Source organism: Crinia signifera, chromosome 2 (assembly GCF_055691185.1).
Source record: "Crinia signifera chromosome 2, ASM5569118v1, whole genome shotgun sequence".
Taxonomy (NCBI): Eukaryota; Metazoa; Chordata; class Amphibia; order Anura; family Myobatrachidae; genus Crinia; species Crinia signifera.
In genome coordinates, this window is record NC_139218.1 from 52,238,491 (window position 1) to 52,257,759 (window position 19,269).

General features: G+C 41.9%; 1 protein-coding gene across 2 annotated transcripts in view; it reads left to right on the top strand.

The window, feature by feature from the left end:
- The window catches only part of MLXIPL (MLX interacting protein like), a 120,547-nt gene that overhangs the window by 35,288 nt on the left and 65,990 nt on the right, over positions 1-19,269 (top strand). For both annotated transcript variants that reach the window (XR_014470293.1, XM_083172079.1), the window contains exons 2-4: positions 13,987-14,093; positions 15,614-15,696; positions 16,227-16,316. Coding sequence is in view for 1 of the 2 variants with exons in the window: in XM_083172079.1 (XP_083028205.1) it covers positions 13,987-14,093; positions 15,614-15,696; positions 16,227-16,316 (280 nt within the window). In the remaining variant the exon portion in view is untranslated. The remainder of the gene's footprint in view (positions 1-13,986; positions 14,094-15,613; positions 15,697-16,226; positions 16,317-19,269) is intronic.

Sequence of the window (19,269 nt, forward strand, 5' to 3'; positions counted from 1 at the left end):
CTCTGTCACTATCTCTCTCTATCTCTCTCTATCTCTCTCTATCTATCACTCTATGACACTGCAGCAGCAGCACTGACAGTTATATATATAAAAAATAACCCCTGCACCCCCAAAAAGTTGCTGGGGGTGCACAAAAGGGGGGCAGCAGACACAAAATATAGCACTTTCTATCACTATCTCTCTCTATCTCTCACTATCTATCACTCTATGACACTGCAGCAGCAGCACTGACAGGTATATATATAAAAAAAAACCCTGCGCCCCCAAAAAGTTGCTGATCAGTTAATTTATACTGATCAGCACAAAAGGAGGGGGGCAGCAGTCAGTTGCACACGCAGTACAGCTGTATATATATATATATAAAAAATATATAGCACAATCTGTCACTATCTCTCTATCTCTCTCTATCTCTCTATCTATAACTCTATCACACTGCAGCAGCACAAAATATAGCACTCTCTGTCACTAGCCCTCTCTATCCCTCTCTATCTCTCTCTCTCTATCTCTCTATCTATAACTCGAACACACTGCAGCAGCACAACACAGCACAGCACAACACAGGAAGTCACAAGAAGTAACAAGATCCAGGAACGCTACAAGCAGTGATCAGGTAAGTGTTTGCAAGGATCAGGTCAGTAGGATCAGGTCAGTATATCGCGGCAGATAGGCACGGTGACCGCACTGCACGCAATTCCAGACCGGAATGGCGTCTGCAGTGCAGTCACCGTTAGTTTAAATCACCCTCCATGGCTGTGATTGGTTCGTCGGTCCGACGAACCAATCACGGCCTTTGGGGGCGGGTGGGGTGAGGTGGGGTGACACCAGTGTCACCCTTACACCCCGTGGTGATTGGTGCTGTACTTTACAGCACCAATCACCACCGATCCCTGTGTCACCGGCGAACGTTATTCGCCGGTGACACAGAAAACGCTGTAATTGGCTGTTCACACTGAACAGCCAATCACAGCGATCGCCGACGGGGGGGGGGGGGGCGGCATCGCAGCCCCCCCTGGGCATGCAGGGACATGTCTGCTGTCAGGGACAGCAGACATGTTTAAACTGTCACCGCGTCTATAGACGCGGTGACAGTTTAAAGCCATGACGTACATTTACGCCATGTGTCGGGAAGTACATCCCGGCCATGACGTAAATGTACGTCAAATGTCGGGAAGGGGTTAACAACAACCAACAACAATCAATCGTTTTTTTAAATGAAAACCCACAGTTTTGGAGATATAGGCCTCTACCAAACGGTTGAGAAATCCGTTTACAATAAACTTTTTTTTTTTGGTGCGGACCTCGAAAGGGTTAATCAGAGCAGTGCGTGTTCATCAGTGTTTGCAAAGTGAACAATTCATCTGGAAACCTAGATGTCCTGCTGTGTACTCCCGAATCAGTCCACCGTCCATTTGTGTATACTTCCTTCAATAGATAATGTCATATCTTGTCATCCGACTGGGAAAGGCAACCCGCCACACATTCGTCACTGACTATGTCGCTAAGACAGATTTCGAGTTTTCCATTCGGGGGTTGCACTTGTTTGCAGTAATTACCGCTATCATATGGCATTACCACTCTTCATTAGTTTGAAAGATAACAGGAAATGTTCCATAGATAAAGATAACAGCAGGGTGATGGCTCTGTGAGTACCATGGAGGATGTCCCTGCCTTAGCATCTGTTAAAACCACACAAAAGTGAAATCATTTTCATATGTTGTTGTCCTTCAAGAGCTGATAACTAGTCTATGGAGCTCTGACATCTAATAGATTAATAAAAAGAACAAGTAAGACTGTGTGGTTTTCCAAACGCTGTCTGTAACATTGCTGTAATATATATGTATATATATATATATATATGGTACTTGTTTCCTAGCACGGCCACACCGATTTACATCGGGGTGGTCGTGTCGGAAAAATCGGGTCGATCGCATCGACCCGATTTTGGACCCGATTTTTTGATTGAATGAAATGTAAATCGGGTCCCTGGGACCCGATTTTACATTGGATTCAATGTAAAATATTCCCTACACCCCCAAATTTAGCGACATAAACCCCACCCCACGATAGACGCCAACCCGAAGCGTGGTGAGCGCAGCGAGCCCGCGAGGGGCGGCGGTGCGCGTCCTCCGACCTTTTCATTCCCCTACTATCCACTAGGGCGTGGAGTGAGAATAGAATAGTGTGGCGAGCGCAGCGAGCCACCGAGCCCGAAGCGTGGCGAGCGCAGCGAGCCCCGCGAGGGGACGCGGATACCTGTGAAGCCCGCAAAGGGACGCGTTTACCTGTGAAGGTATCCGCGTCCGCTCGCCACGCTTCGGGCTCGGTGGCTCGCTGCGCTTGCCACACTATTCTATTCTCACTCCACGCCCTAGTGGATAGTAGGGGAATGAAAAGGTCGGAGGACGCGCACCGCCGCCCCTCGCGGGCTCGCTGCGCTCGCCACGCTTCGGGTTGGCGTCTATCGTGGGGTGACGACGGGGACATCTATAATGTGAAATGGGTCATATTGGCCCATTTCACATTTTTCACATTTTTTTAAAGGTGAGATGGACTTAATCAAGTCCATCTCATCTTGTGCCATTATAATGGCACAAGACCGACGCGATCCTCACGATTTCAATGTTAAAAAATATTTTAACATTGAAGCCTATGGGGAAATCGGGGGCATCGCGTCGGTCGCGTCGGGACCAATGTTAATGGTCCCGACCGACGCGATGCCCCCGATATTGTGCTTTAGCCGGCAAAATGGACCTGATTTCAAAGGAAATCGGGTCCATCGTGTGGATCGTGTACCTTAACTTAAAGGTACATGATCCATAAGATTGTGGCCGTGCTAGGAAACAAGTACCATATATATATATATATATATATATATATATATATATATATATATATATATATATATATGTAGGGCAAGGGGGTCCTGGCACTCGTTTCAAAGGTTCAGCTACTTGTGGTGCCTCTCCATTTCTCCAAAGGAAAGAATGTAGCAACAAATTTGCAGATGGCACTCACAAGGTTAAACAAAGTCTGCACGGCGGCAGCAATGATATGAACAAACAGAATCAACACAGGCTTGTGTCAACGTTTCGGGCAAAGCCCTTTATCAAGACATACAGCACAGCAAACAGGGTACTTACATTTATAGTGAACAGTGAAGACAGGGGACACCTCGTGCAGAAATCACCAGACCAGCCCGGGCGGGTCTGGTGATTTCTGCACGAGGTGTCCCCTGTCTTCACTGTTCACTATAAATGTAAGTACCCTGTTTGCTGTGCTGTATGTCTTGATAAAGGGCTTTGCCCGAAACGTTGACACAAGCCTGTGTTGATTCTGTTTGTTCATATCATTGCTGCCGCCGTGCAGACTTTGTTTAACCTTGTGAGTGCCATCTGCAAATTTGTTGCTATATATATATATATATATATATATATATATATATATCCAAAGTGTAGGTAGCACTCACTAATCCAATCCACTCATGGTGGGGTGTTACACTCAAGAAACCATTTTTGTGGAGATTGTTATAAACGTGGGTACATAAAGAGGCCACTCTCCAGACTGAAGATGATTTTAAAACTGCATTTTATTTTTCAATCTCGCTGCCACATTTTTGGTCAACGTTTCGGCTCATATCCGAGCCTTTTTCAAGACTTGTAGACAGCTCAATACATGTAATTTAAGCTGACAACAAAATCACACAAACATTATCAATGGAAATTAAATTTTTTAACCCATGGAGGTCTGAATTTGGAGTCCCACTCAAAATTAAAGTGGAAAAACACACTGCAGGCTGATCCAACTTTGATGTAATGTCCTTGAAACAAGTCAAAATGGCACTCACCACATTGGTAAAGTTCAAGTGGATTTTATTCCATCATGGTAAGAAAAAGCTGACATACCATCGACGTAACGTGACGTTTCAGTCTTAGACAGACCATCATCAGGATACAATACAGCCTTGCTTCAAATTCCATCAGACAAACAACCTGGCATCCATCCTCTGGAGAGGATACAACTGTACTGCCTCACTGGGGCAACTTACATACCTGTCTACAGGATGTGACATCATTACTCCCTGTCTTGTCACTCATATCGCATGCAACAAAAAAAAAACACCTTATATGAATCCCTTAGAGAGCAAAGTCAACCTAGACGCAAACCGCTATATAATAAACTGATCACTGCATGAAAAAAGCATCTAAAACAACCTAACACTTCCCGGGAGTACGCCTGACCGGAAGTGCGCCTTGCGTTCCACCGGAGCCCGGCGGAGATCACATGTGCGTTCCACCTATCTGATCAGGAACAAAGTTATATAGCTAATGGTTCTGTACTTTTAAAGTACACATATATAAATGGTAATAATACACTAATCAGATGCTGAATGGTCATTAAATTTAAAAAACAGTGTCAGAAATCGTATAGTGAAATATGCGTGTCACCGCATATTGACGCCATCTTGGAAATGCGTTCCACATACTATAATAAAAAAACTGCTGCTCCTGAATGGTTGCATAAAGAGTGGACAGATAATGTAAGCCAATCCAGGTGGCAGCACTTATATTGGCCCAAACAAAAACTATATTAATATATATATATATTAATATATATATATATATATATATATATATATATATATATACACACACAAAAAACAATAAAAAAATTCAAAAAGATACAGAGATAACAAACCATACAAAATATACAAATATCAAGAGGATACCAATAATTAACATCATCACTGGTGAATCCAGCATGATGTCTAATCAAACAGTACTAAAAGGATTTTTTTGCATTTTATTTTTTTTATAATTTGTACTATTTCAATTATATTTTAATATTTGAATTTATATTGGAAAGCTAGGGTTAATGGCACCCATAGATCAATCTGATATCTGTAATCGAGTCAAAAAACTAAAGTATACACAATAAACTATATACAATTCAAAATTACCACAATACAAAGTATAATAAATACCAGAAAATACAAAGAAAAACATCCCAGAGACACCCATTGAAGCTTCAAAAAGAAAAAAGGAAACAATGCAAAAATTAATCATAAAAAGCAAAAAAAAGGGAATCCGGGAAAGTGAAAACAATCTCTCTCTCATCTCAGAAAAATTGAAAGAGCATTGTACTCATTCAGTCCTCGGGGGGACAGGGTATCCAAGTCAAATATCCATCGAGCCTCTTTCTTTTTGAGCATCAAGTAACGATCACCTCCTCTAATTGGTTTTGGAACAAAGTCAATGATCATGCACCGGAGACTTGCCACACTGTGTCCCATTTGTAAAAAATGTTTAGCAACTGGTTTATCCAATGTTTTGGATTCTAAAGCTACTCGTATGGACGTGCGGTGATTCGCCATTCTCTCACGAAAATTATTTTAGTTAGTCCAACGTTATAAAGACCACATGGACAAATAAGGATATAAATCACATAGTCCATTCGACAATGTAAACAATGTTTAATTCGAATCTTCTGCCCACTATGAGGGTGGGTAAAGGTAGAACCAGTATTAAGTGATCTGCACGTTGTGCAGTCACTGCATCTGAAACAACCATTCTTAGTGGATGGTAGCCAGGTGTCTGATTTTTTGGTAGGCTGTATCAATGGTTGCATCAGTAAATCCTTCAAATTTTTTCCACGTTGATGCGCACACATCGGTGGCACTGGACTGATATTTGAAAATGTTTGGTCAGTCGTAATAATGGGCCAATGTTTGGCCAACCTCATTTTCCTATTGTGTGCATCTGTATCAAAGGTGTTGGCATAGATCAGTCTTGGACATGTGTCAGTTGATGAAGGTATAATGGTATTAATAGAAAATCTTTATTTCGCTTTGGTGAGACAACGTGAGAGCGTGGAACTCGAATACTCACGTTCCAAAAACCTGGAGTGCATCTCTGTTAGTTGTTCTTCAGTGGTAATAGGGGAAGTGTTGTTTCTCAATACTCTCAAAAATTGAGACACGGGAAGGTTCTCTTTCAGATGAGGGGGGTGAAAACTTGTTGTCTTTGCGATACAGATTTGAACCTAATCCGTGCGCTTTACGGAATAATGTTACATCCAAGAAATTAATATTAATACAACTAAACGAAAATGTGAAGTGAATGGGTGTCTCTAGGCTGTTTAAAGAAAAAAGCATTTCCTTCAAGCCCCCCTTAGTGCCTAGCCATATCAAAAACACGTTGTCAATATAGCGACGGTAATAGAAGATTTTTGAAGCGTAACCAGGAAAAATTTACTCATTTTTATACTTGTCCATGTACAAATTGGCACAGGCTGGGGCCAAATTGGACCCCATAGCCGTGCCAGTGGCGTGTAAAAAGAATTTATCCTTATAGAGAAAGTAATTTCTGGTCAATATCAGTGATGTCAATTCCACAAGAAACTCAGTGGGTGGACCAATACGGCCTGGATTGCTCATTGTTTGCCTCACAACCTCCAACCCTTCACTGTGTGGGATTACGGTATATAACAAGGCTACATCCATTGTAGCCAGGATAGCATGTGGTAGTATTGGTTGAAGATTTTTTAGACTATCCAGTAGATCACTGGTGTCCCTCAAATAGCTCAAATTGTGTAATACATAAGGTTGCAAGTGGTGATCCACATATTGCGCAAGAGGCTGCAGGACGGATCCCCTGGCCGATATAATTGGCCGGCCAGGAGAATCCGTCATGCTCTTGTGGATTTTTGGCATGGTGTATATCACTGGGCAGATAGGGAATCCACCTTTAAAAAGCCACACTCATTCTCATCTATCTACCCAGCTGAGTACGCTAAATCCAAAGAATGATCTACTTCTCTTTTGATGTTCGCACAAGGATCCCCTGGGAGAATATGATAGACCAATTCATCACTCATATATATATAGAGCCAAATATACGTCACCTCTGATGTGAAGTACTGTCCGTCACCACTAGAGGCCACTTGACAGACCAAATTACTCCTTAACAGAAAGTGAAGTGAAAGCAAAATGATCTGTATCAAACTTCCGGAAATGGAGAGAGGGACCTGTGAAGACAGAGATTGGAGGTAGGAGCAGATAAGCCATCATTTTGATGGGCTTTTAACTAGTATTTTAAAGTACAATATGAATATGTTTCTAACAATTGCAATAGCTGGATTTATATACTTTTTTGTGTTACTGCGTTAATATACCTGGTACACCCCCATTCAGGTACCCCCGTTCCAACTAGCAATGACTAAATGTATTAATTGCTATGTGGAAAGTCCACAAGTTGTGATGGTTTTCAAGTGGTTACTGCCAGAGGACAAACAGTTCAAGTCCAGTCTGATCATCCATAGCCCTATTTAAGATTAATTATAAATGGGGTGGGGGAGAGAGTGACTTCATGGACCAGAAATTGTCATCTCCTCCTTAAGCTGCTCATTAAGGATCAACGTTTTTCCAAATATGTGTGAACAGTGTAGGATGATGGTGGTTGAGGAGGACGTCTGCCCATTCAGACTACCATAGACTTCAGGATCAGCACCAATTTTTGCTAAGGACTGTGGTGGTTCGCAGAAGTGACCTTATTTGGTTCATTGTCAACCTTACTCTCCTGACCACTCCGTCTTCCCTCTAAACAAATCTCTTACATAGTTCTTGTCTGTTGTTTGTCTTGTATGCATACGGACACTGTTGGACTGATTTGAATGAGTCCTTTCTTTCTTTTTCCTCTCTTGGATATAGACTAATATACTGATTTGAATGAAACCAACCCGAGGTGGCTTGATTGGGTCCAGATTAGGTTCTTGCCACTATGACCTCCAATCCTGACCCTGTGGAGGACCCGGGGGCCCAAAAAGGGGTCTGGCCACTACACAAAGTGGCTCAGGGAAGAAAGATCTGGCTAAGTTTCATAACATAGAGGGGATAGAGGACATGGGTTTTAAGAAAAAAAATGTGGTCAGATCCATGAGCCAACCACAGAGAGGTGTATGCTGAGTACACCATGGGCATATCAAAGGCCTTCCGCTGGATGGATATGTATTAGACCTTCAGATGACACTAGGCAGCCACCTTCTGGGTCTGTTGGAAGAGCTGTCAAGCGTAAAATAAGAGAAGGCTCAAGTTCAAGTTATACAAACAACCCTGAGTAATGCCGGGTACCTCAGCTAGTGTCTAAGATAACAAGTGCAGGTAGAGGTACGGACAGGAAGCTTGAGCACACACTTGTACAAAACATTCTACCTGAAATACCTACAAAAACAATGTGGCTGTTCAACTGCTGCTTTTAAAAGACACTGTGGGGTAAATTTACTAAGATGGGAGTTCTATTGAAGATGGGATGTAGCCCATAGCAACCAACCAATCAGATTCTACTTATTTATTTAGCACTTTCTAGAAGATAATAGATATAATCTGATTGGTTGCTATGGGAGACATCCCATCTTCAATCAAGCTCCCATCTTAGTAAATTCATCCCTGTTATGCAAGCTACGAAAAGTAGTTCTGTACAATTGTTTATACTATTGTGCTTCCTTTCATATTGTGATTATGCAAAATTCTGCAAAATACTAAGGATTCCTAAATGGCAAGTTCATATTAATACATTCTTGCCTAATATCCCCAGAATTTGTGGGAGTTCTCCTGGCTCCTGAAAGAGCTGCATCCCGCCCACTTTTCCCACGAGTTGTGTTACAATACAATGATGTTACCTGTCACACATCCAGATCAAGGCTGAAGATCATGTCACAGTGACTTAGCAAAATGTACAATTTTGGCTCCGGATTAAAGTATGACCAGGTTCTCCCTGCTATGTATCCGTGTACTCTATTCCATGCACTTCAGGAGTTATCAATGTGGTGAATTTTAGACTTTTATTAATGAATAAAGCACTGATGCCCTAATACAGAATTTCTATTTTTGTAGTTCCAAAAACACAATCAACGCATATAGGTTTTTTTTTTTGGGATTGTTTTTTTTTACCTCTGGGGGCCACTGTTCCCTGTTAGTATTTGAAAAACCTTTCATATTGGTTTGAAATTACTACATATATAATACAGGTTGAGTCTCCTGTATCCGTAGATCTGTTATCCGAAATATTCCAAAAACTGTGGGTTTTTTTCGAATTTTTTTTTTTAATCTTCAGCGGTCCCAGGAGTGCATCGTGCAAGTGCACGGGCATGCTGGTGATGTCACCGGCGCGCTCACGCAATGCACTCCTGGGACCTCTGAAGTGGATCCCGAAGGCCTCGGGGGACACTGTGGACGTCGTGGGACCATCGGAGCACCACCAGGGGACCAGGTAAGTATTAAAAAAAAAAAATTATACCAAAAACCGTAAATATCCCTTATCCAAAATTATCGTGGTCCCGAGCATTTTGGATAAGGGATACTCGACCTGTACTGTGATGCTTGGTTAAAAGGTCATTTTCGTATGTTAGAAAAAAAAAATGTATATCAGTGACTGCTGCTTTAATTAATTACAGTATTTATTTTATCCTTGATATGTTTTATTTTCTACTAGATCCTTAGGCCATTTGGACCTTTTAATAGCTCTTATGTGGCCCAAACAGAAACAGTTGAATCATATTGCTTGTACATTTTACAGAAAAGAGATGTGAAAAGAGAAGATAATTAATGGAACCTGTACTATATATCGTGCTGAAAGATGATAAATTAGCACTATGTAGAAATTAGGCAAAGTACTATAATAGATATTTAAACCGGTCATCTCTTATTCATCTTATTGTTTATATTAGACCAGCGGTTCCCAACCTCTTTTCTCTCCTGTTCCCCTTGATTAGGCTTTTCATTTATGAGTATCCCCTCTTCTCGATTTGAAATATCCACAGTACTGACGAGTGGAGTGAAAGTGAGCGGTATTCATATCCTTATATTAAGAAGTAGCGGAGGAGTAGTGTGCGGTCATGAATCTGGTCCCTCTATGGCTGGCTGTGTACTGGCTCTGATCCTGATAACACCTGTAGGATTAATGCTACTGCTTCCTCCACCCGTATAAGTGCGGGCAGATGAACGCTGATGTCCAAGGGCAGCGCGGGTAGCTCCCAGTGCATTGCTGGTCAGGCAAAGGCACAAGGAGGCGCTGATGACACTGCAGACAGACTGTGAAGTGACAACGTTTTATCTCCACACTTCTGCCATCAAGAGACTTCTTCCTCTTTTTCTGCCATCACCAATGTTACTTTCAAGAACCCCCAACCCCCAACAGGTCTGCAGCATACCCCCCCCCCCATGGGTACACATACCTCAGGTTGGGAACTATTGCATTAGACAATACGAATGTAGGGAATTAATCTGGTTGACTGGAGAAGGCTGCGAATTTGTATCCTTGCAAGTCTACCAAACCTCGCCTGGGAATATTTCACTCACAGCTCTCCCATACTCACTCAGCGACCATCTTCGTCCACATACTCATCTCTATCTTTGGCCACCAGCCCCTACTAGTACGTTGATCACGTCCTCACTACTTACATCTAAGCCATACTGTGTATTGAACTGTGGCACTCTTTTTACTTGTATTCTATTCTCTATTTTACTTACTGTAATGCTAAGTTTTCTCTCCCTGTACTGTTCCTTTATATGGCGCTGCAAAACACTTGTGGCGTCTTGTAGATAAAAATATAATAATAGGCAACTGCTACGTTACTGTATGACAGTGGTTCCAAAATGTAATCTCGTAACGCACATTGTGATACATTCTGAGGCTTGGACCCTGTGAGTAACATTATCTTTAGAAGGTGTTACCCAGTAGAAGCCTGTGGGCTTCTTTTTCGCATTGTCCATGATAGGGATCCAGTCTGATCCCTACCAGCACCCCTATGGCAGGGCACGCCACTGCACATGTGCAGAAGGAGTTCCGGGTCCTAAATTGTAGAGCACAGCTCTTATTGGGAGAGAAGTTCTTTACTATTGTCATTGTATTTCTAGGTATCGCCAGTATTTATACTATAAGTGGCAGATACAATGCTTAGTACATCCCCCCCAAGGCCTGACTCAGAGGTGCATCAAAATCCTGTTGCGATTTGCTATCTTGTGCACACTTATACTATGAAAACATGCAAATGTTGCAGCCATGGAGCTTTGTACAGATATCCCCACTGATGAGATGACTCGTTACTTTCCGCAAACACTGTCTGTCAATCACTCTGCGTCTAAAGGTGCATACACACTGTACAATTTTTTTGACCAATTTTGTTGAAAGACTCCCTTGAACCCAGTGTCCTTGACAAAAGATGTTGACAAAAGATATTGACGAAAGACGAAAGTTTATAGGCTCTTTTTGAAAGATATCCAAATTGAGCTTGCATGCACAGTTGATGAACAATCTTGATGAACATCTGGCGGGTATATGCATCATCATTCATCGTTCGTCACAAACGCACTGAAAGATATTTTGACCAATTTCGTTCAGAATGGCCAAAATGAACGAAATTGTTCAAAAAAGTTGGTCAAAAAATTGTACAGTGTGTATGCACCTTAAGTCCTTACTACAGCTTCCTTCTACAATCAAACTTGGCGCATCCTGTAATGTAATAAACACAAGATATGATTGGAGGATCTGGCAGTGAGGAGACAGCGCGACTTGTACCGCAGCAGTTTTCATCCCGGCTGATGTTTCTCTGATGCTCTGTGAACTTTAACAGGAGTAAATATTAGCTCACTGTGCAAACTTAGTAAACAGAGGCTGATGCTGTATTCCCTGTTTCATAACATAGGAAATGACAGCATTCCACTCCAGCTTTACAACAAGCTAAGCCAACCTATGACTTTCCGGGGCTAATTCAGAGGTGGATGCAGTCATGACTGTATGTAGATACCGCTGTTACATGCGGTGTTGCTTGCAACAAAACCGGCAGCTCACAAAGATGGCCGTTCCTTGGTGTGTCTGGGACGTGGCCTGAAGTGTGGCCACTGGTGGACTGTTCAGAACCACCGATGCATTATACTGTCCAACTGTTCCCATAAAACAATGGGCATCCCAGTGCTTGTATTCCCGTCTCACAAGGGTAAGGCTTACATTATATTTGCATATCATGCCTCCCTGTGTTATGACAGTTGGGGTTATTCAGGTTGGATCACATAAGCCATCTATTCTGCAGTTTTCTGATTATCGAGAAACTGCACATGCGCAGAACGGGTCCTTGCGATCCTGATAGACAAACTGAAGTGCTCACAGGGAGGGACAGTGTGTGTGTGTGTGTCAGTGTTTGTGAAAAGTGGGGCATGTTATATTTTTAGACTTGCTAGAAGGTGGCAGAGATGAGGACTTTTCCTATACTTGATGAAATTAATGAAGGGACAGTGACATTGGGGGGTATATTTACTTAAGGTAATTTTCATCGATTTGTAACTATTTCATATAGGGATAAACTTACCTGATCCGAGGCCAGCTCAACAAAGGCTCAATTTTCCTTGCCATTTACCGGATCCAAAGTGAGGCCGAACGTCATCACCCTGTTGTCGGATTCTTTTGCGGGATACTGACTCTATATAAGTACCGGTGATCGGCACCATCTTCATTCTGGCTGTGAATTTCTACTATGGGGGACTAATATGGGGGGATTACTATGAGCCTGGGGGATTACTAAGGGGGCTGCTATGGGGGACTACTATGCTGTTTGAGGCTGCTATAGGGGCTACTAAGGGGTACTACTAAGGAGGCTTCTGTGTTGGGCTACTACTTTATTTTTTAAAAATTGTAAAAATATTTAAAGTAAAAGATTTTTATTTTTTTTACTGCAGGGGTGCCTGTGTGCCGTATAATTCCAGGGGTGCTGCCAAGTGTGTTGTATAATTCCAGGGGTGCTGCCAAGTGTGTTGTATAATTTCAGGGGTGCTGCTTGGTGTGCCGTATCAGTCCAGGGGTGCTGCTTAATTCCAGGGGTGCTGCTAAATGTGCTGTATCAGTCCAGTGTTTGTTCCGACCACTTCTGTCACTTAGCTTAGTCATTCAACTACTTTGTTGCAACCGTTTTTGGCCTAAAAACAATATTGTGCCCTGTGAGGTATACAGAAGAGACTGGAAATGATTGGAAATTAATGTTATTGATGTTAATAATACTGTATAAACAACCCCCCACCCCCTTCTATGATTTTAGGTGTGTTTAAGATTTTTTCGAAAAAACACAGAACCAAAACCAACAACAAAACCCACAAAGGTGGTGTTGGCAAAACCAATCCAGATCCAAAACATGAAGGAGATCCACATCTTAAACCCGAAAAATGTCCGGGTCTAATACTGGCTGGCCGCGCGTGCGCCTTTTATCGTCCTCACACTCAGCCATTTTTTTATTGTACTTGTTTCACTAAAATTGGCAGTGGAGGTGAAGGAGGTGAAGGAAGTGCATTCTCCAGTGTGAAAAATAGTCCGGACCTTATGTATGTGGCGACATAGGGCCTAATTCAGACCTGATCCCAGGACAAATTTGTTCTCAAAATGGGCAAAACCATGTGCACTGCAAATGTAACCTGTGCAGAGAGAGTTTGATTTGGGCGAGTTATTTTGTTTCTGTGCAGGGTAAATACTGGCAGCTTTATTTTTGCACTGCAATTTTCCATTCAAAAGATTTCCATTTGAACACACCCCACCCAAATCTAACTCTCTCTGCATCAGGTCTGAAATAGGTCCTATCGTTACATAAATTCTTAGTAAATTAGCTGCAGATGCGGTGGTGAGAATTTATTTTCTTTTCAGAATAACTTGATGTAAACCAATTGGACACTATTGCTGTGAAGTACATTTGATCAGGACAGCTTTAGTACGTACTGTATTTGTACCAGAAGGCAGCAGAAAAAAATAACACTAAAGTATTTGAAATCAATTAATTATCAATTTAACAATTTTATTTTGTTTTCATACTGGATGCTATTGGCTCTTGGAATCCTAGGAAATGTCAAATAATCTAGTTGCGTTCTATTATAAATATTTGTTGCTGTATTGTGTATCTAAAAACAATGGTGAAAATTTCAAATTAAAGTTAGATTTTTTTCTTTCCCCCCCTCAGTGGCAAATTGGTATCTCCAAAATGGAAGAATTTCAAAGGTTTAAGATTACTATGGAGAGACAAGATCCGTCTGAATAATGCTATCTGGAGAGCTTGGTATTTACAGTGTAAGTAGATAATTAAGAGCAACATTTGCATGATTATTTATTATTATTTACTAACCGTTATTTATATAGCGCACACATATTCCGCAGCGCTTTACAGAGATTTTCCCTTCCCCAGTGGAGCTTACATCTATATTCCCTACACACACATTAATTCTAGGGTTTATTTTGTTGGGAGCCAATTAACCTACCAGAATATTTTTGGGTTGTGGGAGGAAACCGGAGTACCCGGAGGAAACCCACGCAAGCACGGGGAGAATATACAAACTCCGCACAGTTAGGGCCATGGTGGGTACCGAACCCATGACCTCAGCGCTGTAAGGCAGTAATGCTAACCACTACACCATCCGTGCTGCATTAGTCCCGGTTCCAGTGGAGCTTGCATGGGTTTGGTCTATTAAGTTATTAATTATTAGTTATTTAAATTTAAGTGTATAGGTCTATAATCAAAAGATCGACAACTATCGGTCAATAGTCAAAAGGTCAACATGGTCAAAAGGCCGACTTTGAAAAGGTTGACAAAGGTCGACATGAGTTTTCCATGCATTTTGGGGGTATTTATGTTGACATAGGTCGGCATGGAGACTGTATAAGTGTGTCGTGTCCCAGCGCATAGCTCTCTATGATAATATAACTATATGCCCACATGGATTATAAATTATGACCAAGTCAGTTTAAAAAATCATGAAAATCTCATGTCAAACTTTTGACCATGTCAACCTGTTGACTGTCGACCAATAGTTGTCGACCTTGCAATTGTCTACCTAGACACTGTAGGTCTAAAGCCTGAATACCAGCTTGCATAATATATACAAACACGTATGGGGGATGCATTTTGACAGCCAGCTAACTTGCCAGTCTGTTTTAGGATGGGAAGGAAACCAGGAGGTAACCTGGGAATCATGTAGCGAGTGTACACATAGGAAGCACCCTTGTCGGAATGGCCTGATATGCTTCCTAAGTGTACACTCTCCATGATAGAAGAGAACATTTCTATTTGGCACCATACCAAGATCATGTGCTATTACGCAGGAGGGTGATGAAATTAGTCACAAAGGAGAGAAAATGTTACTTGGGCAAACGGTACAGGGGGCGCTGGCAGTTTGGCAGTGAGTCAGAATGAACTGGTTGCACTCGTATTCACATCCAACTGCAGAGCTGTGAATATCATGAGAAAGACACAGTCAAAGGCTCATCTCAAGTGTCTAAGCTGAGCCCCAAGGTAGTGTTATGTTTAAATATCCTTCTCTGCCCTGCCCCTAACTGGTCTACGAGCTTATCATTTTTGGTGCAGGCTTTAAACTCTTGGTAAAATGTGTCCAGCTCTTTATTATACACTCATAAGCTTTAGAACCTTTTACATATATGTACATGTGTATCACACATGTAGTATGTGAAAATAATAATAATAATAAATAATATATGTGTACATATATTAAAGAGAGATATATAAAATATTAGTGGTCACATTACCATATTAAATACTCAGATGAGGGCTGACTGTACTAACAAATATCTTGTAGATGTGGAGAAAAGGAAGACGCCAGTTTGTGGCTTTGTTACACCTTTGGATGGCTCAGAAGCTGACAATCATCGTAAACCGGAGGTAATAGAAGTTCTTCATTTGCCCACTTCTCCACGCTTTTTCTCTGCTTGATTCGTAATCCCTTAATTCTGCTAGATCTTTTCCAGCCAATTACCATCTCTGGTGTTTCTGATCCACATTATTAGTTTCATATGTTTTAATACAGGTCAGATGGTCATCATATTGTAGAAACATGGTACATACAGAGTTGGTGCAAGGTTTTTCGGCACCCTTTGCAAAATTTCAGATTTCTGAAAATCCAGGTCTTTACCTTAACTGCAGTAAATATGACTTCTGACCCTCTGTTTTCAAAGTTTTATATAACACTGCTGCTTTACTTCTTTTATGTTTTGTATGCCTGACTTGAGTCTGGTTTTTTTTTGTTTGCTTTTTTTAATAGTATTTAAAAAAAAATCTAATGAAGATTAATGAAGAAAATATATAATGATATAGGGAGACTTGGGAATTGTGTTGTGCCATCATTACATAATTAGTCCCCTACATAAACTTCTGTATTCAATGCTTTATATCTTTCCTTTTGTGGTCTTCAGGCGGTAGTGCTGGAGGGGAACTACTGGAAGCGCCGTATAGAAGTGGTAATGAAGGAGTATAACAAGTGGAGAATTTACTACAAGAAACGCGTAAGTCAAATATCTATATCTATCTATCTATCATTTTCCTTTGTTTTGATGGTGTGAACAACCCAAAGAATCCATATTTTTAATGTTTGCTTCTTAAATCTTTGCAGAGTTGTTCTTGAACTTGTAGGATACTGTAAGTCACGAGTAAGGTTGTCATCCAGGAAACACCAAAGATTTCTTTAAGATTGAAGTTGAAATAAATGTTTTGCTAGTAAAAGGAAGGGTATACTATAGATGTAGCTGGCGTCATACAGCCGCATGAAGGGGATGCACACGCAAGAGACGATTGCGCGTCCCCTTCCGACAGAGCCCTCTGATGCCTCCATGCCACTCCCCCTTCGGTGCCCGCAGCCCCCCACACCCAACACTGCCCATCTCCCTGAAGCGGAGATGGGCAGGGATTCTAGGCAAGATACTGGTCTGTGCGCTACTCCCTTCCCCTCCCTTTTTTATTTTATTTTTTAAAATACACTATAGGATTATTTTTTTGTGGTAGATGCTTAGTGGACAGCCCTGCTTTATATTATGGAAAAAATAATTGGGCTCAATGCGCTCCGCTTGTGCCTGTTCATCACTTATTTAAAGCATTTCATGTTCTACCCAAATCAAACCAGGTGAAACCCCTTTGCAATTGCAGTCTCTCCCCAACTGCCTGGCTGGTCCCAACCAGCCATGTCCTCTCGGATGTGCGCTTGCCAACTGTTCAGCACTACTATTATCATATAGAAAGTATACAGTCCAGGCAGATAGGGCTAAAGCCACACTACTATTATCTGTCACAGGATTTATTTGAGGGATATTTATTACATCTTTTAGAGAAATAAAGTTTAGAAGTTTCTCATAGCAACCAATAAGCTTCTGTCATTTTTAAAAATGTAAAATGACAGAAGCTGATTGGTTGGGACTTTATCTTTCTCCAGTATTAAAATATCTAGCCTACACCATTTCAGCCCTGCTTTGGTGGCACTGCCGGCATCTCTGCAATAAATAGATAACTTTCCCTTGTTGGTATATCTTTGGTATATCCTTAATAAACCGTGAAACATTCATGTTCAGCTTTGATTATTTCTGTTTTCATAAATAAGTAATAGAAGGTAAAGGCTACATTTATTTAAACTTTGCTGCCTTTTAGATATCTGCATTTCATCATCTTTACAAAAATAAAGCTACAGTACAATGTGTTTCTTAATTCTTTGGCATCCGGCAAGTTGTTGCCGATTCAGCTGGTGTGGCTGTGTGTCATTGTAATCTGAAAACACATTTTAATACTTCATAGGATCTTGGTGTCTAGACTATATAGCATAGCTTTATTCTTAGATACACCTTCTGTGGTGTAAAAGTTGATTGACTGGTACTTCTCAGTCCACTTTATATATCTCCAGGACTAGTACAAAGACCCGATACAGAAGATATAAAGGAAGACTATGAGAGGTCTCCAACCAGAACCTTGGTGCAACGGTGGGCCCAGGTGCAAAAAATATGGACCCCCCTCCAACGCACAGAAAAAAAACTGCATAGTCTTTTTGTTTTGTTTACTTCAATTTTAAAGCCCATTACACATTATGCCATACACTGTTTTGCCCATTACACATTATGCCACACACTGTACCCTAATGTCCATTAAACATTATGCCAAACACAGCAATGCCCATTACACAATATGCCACACACTGAAATATCCATTACACCACACTTTGTAATGCCCATTATATACCACACACTGTATTGCTCATTAAACATTATTCCACACACCATAATGCCCATTATATATTATGCCACATAAGTGTGCTTACCTACCTGCTCGTTGCCAGCAGTTACATGCTAGATGCCAGGGGTTTACATGCTCCTTGTTACAGGGATTACATGCTTGTTGCCCGTGGGGATTACATGCTTGTTGCCCAGGGGGAATAATATACTTGTTGCCCAGGTGGGATAACAAGCTCATTGTTCACACTTACGGGTAGCGCTGGGTGCCCCAACAGTTCCTTTAGGTTGCAGGAAGACCTCTAGCATTTGTCTCCTCTATGTCAGCAGCCATTTTATGAGGGGCGCAGAGTCTGTCTCTACCCGCTTATCCTGGCTCCTGGTTTATTTGTTTAATTTAAATGTCAGGCACCAGATGGCGAGGGATCCAGCAGGGGAGCGCCACCCTGGCTTGGCAACACCCCACCATGCTTACCAAGTTTCACTGGCTTTGTACAAGTATAATACCCCAGTAGCAGCACCACTTACACATAATGCCTGCAGTAGAACGGCTGCTTCCATGCATAATGCCCCATGTAGTCCACACATATGATTTCCCCCGTAGTGCCAAATCCATGATGCCCCCCCATAGTGCCACTTCCATAATGCCCCCCATAGTGCCACATCCATAATGCCCCTGTAGCGGCCGGGCAGAGGGGGGACAGAGCTCCTACAGCTCTGCAGAAGGAGGGTGGTCATAAAGTTCTCGCAGCCGGGCGAAGGGTGGACTCAGCTTCCGTGGCTGGGTGGGGGGGGGGGGGGGGCGGAGCTCCTGCGGATGGTCACGAGCTCCTGCTGCTGAAAGCTGGGCAGAGAGCGGGACGGAGTTGCTGATGGTAAGAAGTATCTCCCTGATGGGGCCCGCGGCCGCCGCATTTAAACACTAAAAAAATGCGTGCAGTTGGCAGCGGGCCCCATTTACTGCTTGGGCCCTGGTGCCCTGCACCGGCAGTAGTTCTGGCCCTTTCTTAGTGGATACTGTTAATTTTTTTTTGTAAGGAAGAATATTTATTCAAATTCCACTGTTGTATTTGCAGCACTGCCTCTTTTAAAATCATATTGAGATACAGATTTTAATTGTGGCCTACTATCAGATATCTTAAAACATATATTAGTGCAGAAGTCTCCCATTCCCCTTTCCCTTTATCAGCTACTGGTTACATTAAAGCAGTGATGTCAAACTCATGGCCCTCCAACTGTTGTGGAACTA